General features: G+C 46.8%; 1 protein-coding gene across 4 annotated transcripts; it reads right to left on the reverse strand.

Annotated features, from left to right (window-relative positions):
• Positions 1–4,393: 4,393 nt before the first annotated feature.
• On the reverse strand, positions 4,394–8,294 carry SMKR1 (small lysine rich protein 1). 4 transcript variants are annotated; one of them, XM_026864393.1, is made up of 3 exons: positions 8,082–8,182; positions 7,634–7,694; positions 4,394–5,185 (listed from the first exon to the last, which is right to left on the reverse strand). In XM_026864393.1, the coding sequence occupies exons 2-3, from the start codon at positions 7,643–7,645 to the stop codon at positions 4,964–4,966; spliced, it is 234 nt and encodes a 77-aa protein (XP_026720194.1). In that variant the 5' UTR covers positions 7,646–7,694; positions 8,082–8,182; the 3' UTR covers positions 4,394–4,963. The 4 variants fall into 4 exon arrangements, with proteins under 4 accessions (XP_026720194.1, XP_026720204.1, XP_026720223.1 ...); XM_026864403.1 differs by lacking the exon at positions 8,082–8,182 and adding an exon at positions 8,236–8,294 and having other exon boundaries at positions 4,397–5,185; positions 7,643–7,697; XM_026864422.1 differs by lacking the exon at positions 8,082–8,182 and adding an exon at positions 8,239–8,293 and having other exon boundaries at positions 4,397–5,185; positions 7,643–7,694.
• Positions 8,295–8,337: the final 43 nt, after the last annotated feature.

The raw sequence follows: 8,337 nt of genomic DNA on the forward strand, positions 1-8,337 counted from the left end.
ACTTGGCCTATCACTTGCAATTGCAGCTATTAAAAATAGTCTTAACATTCAGCGGTAATTGCAGGTGAACTTTTAAAGCATTTGGTTCAAGAATTTCCACCAAAGAGCAAACTGCTCCCTTCATGGCATGTAATCACGGCCATTCCAAGGAAGCCATTGTAACCATGTGTTGCATTAAATATTTTCCTCATTTTTCTTAAACATTTCTCTCTTTTAGTGCCAATTACAGCTAGAAGGCAATTGGGAGAAATGCTGATACTAAGCCAGTCTTTTGCATAAAAATGATTTCACACTCAGTTTACTTTAGCTTGGTCGTGAATATATCAAACCTTAACAGTAAATTTAAAAAAAATCCCTTTAGTTTTCTCCTTAAGTCATATAGCAGTAACCTAGAAGGAACGCTGCAGACTTAAAGGACTCTATTTTATTTTAAAAGAACTAAATATTTCTTACCTTTAACAAACTTACGTGCAGCCTAAACCCAAAAAAGTCAAGGAAGAAAGTATTTTCTCCCAGAATTCTCTTACAACTAACGTATGGTCTGAGGCTGTTGGGGTGGGAAGGTCCTAGAAACTTCCTCTAAGGGGACATCAAAAGCATCTGCAAGAGGCAGGACTCCTGAATTCACCAAATACCTCCAGAAAACTATCCGTAACAGCATTATTATATAGTGGATAATGCACTAGGATGTAACAAAACCACCCCAGAATCTGAAATGTAAGACATAATACTCGCAGGTGTCACGGTACCTAGCCAGCACGTCTCAGAGAACAACAATTTCTGTACGTTCTAATCTTTTGTTCCTTCTAGTCTTCTGTATGACAATTACCATCAAAAGAGAGGAAAAAAAAAAAAAAAAAAAAAAACTTGTGCCTTTTTTTAAAAATAAAACTAGTTTTATAAAAATGACAGTAAAACGGGACTCTCTTTGTTCCTGGAGGTTGTCTGAAATGGCAGCGGGGAACCAAGACAGTGAAAAATTAGCAAGTGAGGCAGGAGTTAACCTACTGAAAACTTTATTTACATCTGTTGAGACTATTTAGTGCCAACATCCAATATGCCTTTCGGATGAAAGTTTTCCTTTAAAAATCCAGCATAGGAACCTCTTCATTATGGAGACACCATTTATGAGCAAGAGTTCTCAGCTATCCTCCCCTGAAGGTGGGCAACAACAGCCAGGGCAGTTCTTAAAATGAGACAAAAGGATACGTGCCACTTCTCAAGCCTTTCTTAGATATCATAAAGATCCACAGTGCTTTTCTTAGTGTGGAAATAACGTCGGAGATACCAGGCAATACAGAAACACTGACTGAAGGCAAGAGGAAAGAAGAGAAGCTGCTCACATACAGCTTGAAATATTCCAATACCAAATGTTTTTTATAGTTTATATATCTATATATCCATCACTCACCATCCCATAACAGTCCTGTGACTCTCCCCTCCCCACCGCTGTGCCCCACCCACAAACATGCAATCAACATCCAGGGTATTTTTAACAGGGGCTTTGGTATACAACTTCCTACAGGAAACGTTGAGCCTCGAGTACCCAAAGTGGTGCACTGTTCGGTCACAGCAAAATGAAGGAAGCCCTAATGCTAGAAAAATGTTAACTCCCTGCAAGCAATGACACACATAACGCCACAAAATTCCCTCGCACCGTGCCCATAAAGCAAAGGGCCTCTCCAGCTTGCAGATTCCCCTCAAAAAATTCTTTGTGGATTTGAGCAGAACAGGCTTTATTCATTATAAACTCAGCTTATAAATTATACACCCCAGCAGGCAGAAAAGCCCATCACAGAATCAAACTCTTACAGGTTGTGATAAAACAGAAATATCTGCGAGTGTCATCCCGCAGCAGCAGAGACTCCCTGCAAAGTCACGTCCACTTGAGCCAAAGACTCTCCCTCAGAAAGCAGCACAGCCTGCGGCACTCCGAGGCAACACATTCAAATAGAGAATTGAGCCATTTGACGTCCAAACTTTTCTTTAGAGATGTCTGTTGGTCTTTATTAGCCACCAGGGAGCCTGAATTACATGCAAAATTGAGACGGATCAAGGCATGAGCAGGGTAAAAGGGAAAAATTAAAAAAAAAAAAAAAAGTGTTTCATTTTTCAGTTTGGGATGGTTGGAAAGGTTTTCTCGTTTGTTGTCAGAGAAATGAATGGCAAATTTTCAGATACACTAGCAAGCAGAGTCTTTGTCCTCTGCACTTCACTGCTCGCCATCTGGTGTGCTCAATTGCATATAACAATATTTCGCTATTTGTTCCAGTAACTTTTGCATACTAAAACTTCGGAGTCTTTAAATCATTGTAGTCTATGACAGATGTAAAAATGGCTTCGCTTTCTTGTACCCGTCATATCCGATCAGAGCACGCGTCTGCGTGGCATGGCACCCAGCTCCCACACTGGTCAGGTAACAGCTGCTTCAGAGGAAACCGCGCGCCGTGCTGCGATAGGTAGCTGGGGAATAATAAACTGCCCAGAAGGAAGTTACTTCCCCAAATACCTGCTCTGCGTGCAACTGCTGTTAAACTGGGTTCTTCATCTTGGCGAGAGGTCGTACTGCTCTTCAGTTCCTCCTGCACTGACCCTGGGACCCAAACTGACAGTGATGGTGGGGGGCCACACCATGATGTTAAGTGGTTCCTACCTCGGTGCTCGGAAACATCCATCCCTTAAAGCTCTGTGTAGTAAATACATCATACAAAAAGGGAATGATTATATTTTAATTTTTTTTTTTTAAATTATTTAGCTCAAGATGCTAAATACAGAGGTCACAAGATGTCTTACTTTCGAACACTGATACTTGGAGGAAATAATTGAAGTATATGCTGTGACCAGAGCCTTCGTGGTAGGTGATGGGGAAGCAACAACATGAGTAACTGCTGAGGAAGACACACTGGTGCACAACATAGAACAAACTGGTACTGCAAACCGCATCTCTGATTCAGCAGAACATACCAGCTGTGGATTAATTAGCAAGGAAGCAGTTTACCCACCATGATTTTCTTGACATGAAGATGAAGCAAAATCAGTGGAGTGCAGTAGCCTACAGTGGAGTGCAGTAGCCTACATAATGACAGTAGTTTGCCTGCCAGCAATGCCACAAAACTCTGATTTTACCTGATCAAGACCTCTTCATAAAAGGAACATTTCAAGCTGGGAAAACAAAAGGCTTCACAGGCCTTTATCGGTTTGGGCTGATCAGGTGATAATTGACTATTCTGCTATCCATAACATAAAGCTACCTGGAAGCTGGAAAGGTGCTGCACCTCCTCCTGCAGTTAAGTCAGTCAGAAATGGCCTTGAGAGCCACCTCGCTGCTCTGCCAGATGGGCACCGCAGGCATTCAGCCCCCAGAAACCAACTGAAATTCTGATGCGCTACGTCCTGTGCAGGTCACAGTGCTGCTTGGTGCAGAGCGGTCTTGCCTGCCCAATCTCGTGGGTATCCTACAGAACTGGAGCATCCTCCCTCATGGTAGCTCTAGCCCACTGCAGATTCTCTTTTCCCAACTCTTTTTCCAAAATTTCAGCCTTTTTGTATTCCTTCCCAACTCTCCACAGCCTGCATCAGTTCTGGACACATCCTCACCCCTCCCAGTTACTCTGCTGCATCCTTACAGTCGGTGCAAGAATCTGGAAGCTTCGCTTGACGTACCAAGGATGGCGTTAAACACGTGGAGATGAAACCGTACCAGAAAGCTTGTGGTCTCTAGCCAGGATGTCTGGACTAAGACTGATGGCTGTAAGGGGAAACCTGGGGGTGGGGGTTCATCATCACCTCTAACTGTGTGTAACAGCATGTCTGACAACACCTAAGCTACATGTCCAGATTTTAACAACAGCCAAAGGAGAGCTGGTAATTCGCTGGAGCTCCGAGTACTGCTTCTCTGGCCAAATGCAGCCATTTCCTTCAGAACGAGGTGAATCACGCAGATACACAAATGGCATCGTGTGGCCCTTTGCTGACCTACAGAATCCCAGAATCATCCGGGTTGGAAAAGCCCCTGCAGCTCCTCCAGCCCCACCATGACCCTCACCCTGACTGTTCCCAGCTCCCCCAGATCCCTCAGCACTGGCTCAGCCCGACTCTTCAACCCCTCCAGGGATCCCGGGGACTCCCCCCTGCCCTGGGCAGCCCATTCCAACGCCCAACAGCCCCTTCTGCACAGAAATCCTTCCTCAGAGCCAGCCTGACCCTGCCCTGGGCAGCTTGAGGCCATTCCCTCGGGGCCTGGCGCTGGCTCCTTGGCTCCAGAGACTCATCCCCCCTCTCTGCCCCCTCCTGGCAGGGAGTTGCCGAGGGCCAGGAGGTCTCCCCTCAGCCTCCTCTGCTCCAGACTGAACCCCCCCAGTTCCCCCAGCCGCTCCCCAGCAGACCTGTGCTCCAGACCCTGCCCCAGCTCCGTTGCCCTTCTCTGGCCACGCTCGAGTCACTCAATGGCCTTTTTGGGGTGAGGGGCCCAAAACTGAACCCAGCAATCAGAAAACAGTAAACCCAGAGAGGGAGCCCTGGGTGACTCGCAGACAGTTAGGGTGATGTTACAGAAATCATACTTAGCGCTGTCAGTCTTACCCTGGCATCCACTTTCTGAGCTCAGGTTTCCACCAGCTCTGCTTAAACCAGCTGGAGGTACATCAGCGCTACTGGGGAGCACGTCCCATCTGAAAAAAAAACGGCAGCTGTATGGGTAAAACAAACCCTGCACAAACTCTTCAGAGTGCTGAAGGGCAATGCTTTATTCCACACAGAACTGGAGGGTGAAGGGCCACAGCTGAAATGACAATGGCACAGTGTCACTTGCATTTGTCACTCCATGCCTGAGCTATAATAAGAGTTTCTTTGTACGGATACGGACACAACGGCAATTATGGCAAAATATTTGAGCTAACCACTGGAGAAGTCTATATGAGTTTAATCCAAAAAAAAGTCTCCTCTTCACTGGGGAGCTTGGTTTTCACAGAGTCCTTTGCATTCCCTTTCTTTTCTTCCCTTTCTTTCTGGGGGATCCAGGCCAGGGAAAACCCCGGAACTCCAGGAAGGCAGGGGCATTGTGACAGATGTAGTAAGCATTGAGCATGGCCGCTGGGCTGAGGAGATCCACTTCCTTCACCACCTTCTTTGCTTTCTTTTTGGAGCCTTTGCCTTTGCCACGCTTGGGTTTGCGCCTTTTAGCTGCCTGCAGAGAGAAAATGACCACAAAAACCACTCAGTTCTGCATCTTAGTTGTCTTGCTTATGAGTAAGGATCCCAGGACATCCCGCAACAGCTGTTTCATCTTAGTCCTGACACGCAGCATTAGCTCAGAGCCCCCTACCACAGAGTCCTGTACTTTGTGGTGATTTTATACATGGACTCACAAGCATTAATACACTTCCACCAAATCTGTATTTGCTCCGTAGGCTATCAAAATCTTTAAAGTCATCAGACTGAGCTAATTAGTGTTCCTCTGTGCTTCTTCTCTCTGGCTAAGACAGGTTTGTGCTCAATGAATACCATATTCAACTGATTTTTTTAATTAATCCATTACAATACAATCCTGAAGTAAACTAAGCCTGTGTTGTGTGTTCATCCACTACTGTGTGCCTACTTGTGCCTCTGGATCATAAACCAGAAAAGCAGGTCTCCCATCTACAGCTGTGGCCTTTTCAAGGCTCTGTGATACAGCTGCTCTTCTACTACTAGGGGTAACACAAATCCCAAAAGCACCTCTCCCATTCTGTATGTAGGACGGAGGTGTTGCCAAGACTCACCCAAGCCCGAAAGCAGGCCGAAAAAATACTCCTGTTACCTCCAGCTCAGCCTGAGCACTCAGCCTCTCGCCTCCGAGACGGATTTGCCAGTCTGATTCACTCCCTGGATTGTTTTCTCACTCATCCCGGCCACTCCTCACAACAAGCCTGGAGTGCGTCTGCGTGGAAGATGCTGCCTCCAGGTATTGGGCAACAAAAGCAGGGTCAGAGACCCAGAGGGATCTCTCATTGCTGCTGCGCAGACAGGAAAATGGTGATGGCAACGCAGAGCCAGAAGGTGGGCAGTGTCCTAGGAACATCGAGGACGGAGTGACAGCTAATCCCAGAGAAAAGGCTGGACGGGAGCATTTACACATCCTGACTGAAAGTGTTTCATCTCTGGTCCGGTGCCAAGAGCACTTTCAGTACACACCGAGTCACTTTATGCATCTGCCCATCCATTTCTGTTATTTGCCTGGTTTTGCATACAGTAATTAAACGGATCTAAGCACTTCATTAGGAAGAATTAGCACAGATACAGCCAGAAAGGCACATGTAACTATCCGTTGGGCATAAGCAAGGGGAAAGTAGCACATTTTTCATGGTATCAGTTCTAAAGAGTCACTTTACAGCTCAGTACTGTTAAGTGCAAAAGAGACAAACATCTGTGCTCTGAGGTATGAGAACAGAATCAGAGGTACAACCTTCAGAATCAGCCAGGACCCCAGTGTGAAGGAATATGTACAGGTAAAGAAAAGAAAAAAAAAAAAGATTTCTATCTATCCACAGAAGAAAGACGGACAGAAAATACAGAGTGCAAACTGCAGCTGGTGGCAGATTGTTTCCTAAACCTTCAGCCATGCAGAGTGCAAACCACGTGAACTCAGACTTGTATTAGAGAAGGTGACAAGCCTTTTTTGCAGACCTTGACTGGATAGAATTTGTTGAATAGTTCATGTGCTGGAATGTGCATATTTCAGAGTAGATGCTTATGCCAGATTTTTCAACCAGTCACTCGAATCCCACTCACCGTTTACACACTCCCAGCAGGGTCTCTGGCAGATTTTGTGACACAATTAGGTACCTGGTCAGAACTTGGTCTGTAGCTGATTTTTCAAAATAAAAAAGGTGCTTACAGGTAAGGAGAAACTTAGTCTAAGTCTGCAGTGAGAACCAGGGAATGCCTTTTGTCTAAAGCAGACTCGCTGCTCCTGCCATCCCTCAGCAGTGGTTACCTGACCTCAAGGCTTTAAACTTTCTCCATTGTTGTCAGCAACTGTCTTTTCTGTTTCCCATCTCTCATAAAATGTGGCGTCGGTAAGCTACAGTCTGCGGTCAGCTCACACATTTGAGCCCAACCTAGAGCAGGGGCTCCCAAAGTGTGGGGAGCTCAGAAGCTACAACACAGCACCAGGAATATTGTCAGAAGTAACACCTTGCACGTATACGTGCACATACGGCAGCGCCAGAGCCAACGCTCTGGCAACCCCGGGATTTCTGATGGGTTTGGTGTCATGTTGAACAGAGCACATTTCTTTTTCAGTGTGTAAAGGCAGGACTCACACAGATCAAACTTCCCACCGTGATTTCTTGTGAGTTTTAAAACTACAGCCCAGCATGACACCTGAACGCTCTTCAGAAGTACTGGGAAATCCATGTTTGTGCAGCATTTTCACCCCACAGTAAGATTTGAGGCTTTATGGGACATGTGCAAAATTTTACAGCCTGTAGCCAAGGACAACAATAAAAGCTAAAAATCAGAATTGGGTACAGACTTGCACACAAAGTGAATTTGGGCAGGTCAGCTTCTGTCCTGCAGCCTCGGGAAGGAAACTTTTAGATATTAACTCTATTTCCTTAAAAAGCAGTATTAATGATCTTCAGAAGACTCAAACCTGTATTACCATGGCTTTTTACTGAGCAGTGGGACTCCACGTCAAGCCTTGAAGATGGACCCTGCAACACACAATCAATCACAGTGGGTTATGCACTGTGCAGAGCACTAGTATCCTTCCCCCCTAAACTTTATAAAGGAGGAAAAGAAAAATATAAAGTTAGTCCTTTGCAAAAACAGGTCGAGGTGTGTTGTAGCTAAAAGCGTTTCTTTGCCATCGCCTGTGATGTCACATACTAACTGCGAGATTCCAGGACTCAGCTTTTCAGCACAGCCCTTGAGATTTACTCCACAACACAAGACTAGACAGGGAAAAGGGGGAAGCCTGAACCCAGCTCAGTGCGGGCGACCTGAGCCCAGGGCAGCGCTGCCGGGCAGCTCCAGCCCCACGGCACCCACCCACCCGTCCCCGCTGCAGGACACCCTGCGCAGCGCGGGCGGGACCTTACCTGCCGTCTGCACAGCACCCACAGCCTCCTCTTCCCCTCCTGCGGGGCCAGAAGAAACGGAGCTGAGCAGAGTCTCCCCCGCGTGAAAAGCCAACGGGCTCAGAGACACAACGCCCCAGAAATAAACCCACAAAGCTTAAGCGCAGCCCAGCGCAGCCCCCCGCGCTGCCTGAGGCGGGTCCCGCTCCTCGCCCTCCCGTCACGGTCACGGCCACCAGACACCACCACCTCCCCACCCCGCAGCCCCCCGCCCTTT

This window comes from Athene cunicularia (assembly GCF_003259725.1).
Source record: "Athene cunicularia isolate RWA chromosome 1 unlocalized genomic scaffold, athCun1 chr1_part2, whole genome shotgun sequence".
Taxonomy (NCBI): domain Eukaryota; kingdom Metazoa; phylum Chordata; class Aves; order Strigiformes; family Strigidae; genus Athene; species Athene cunicularia.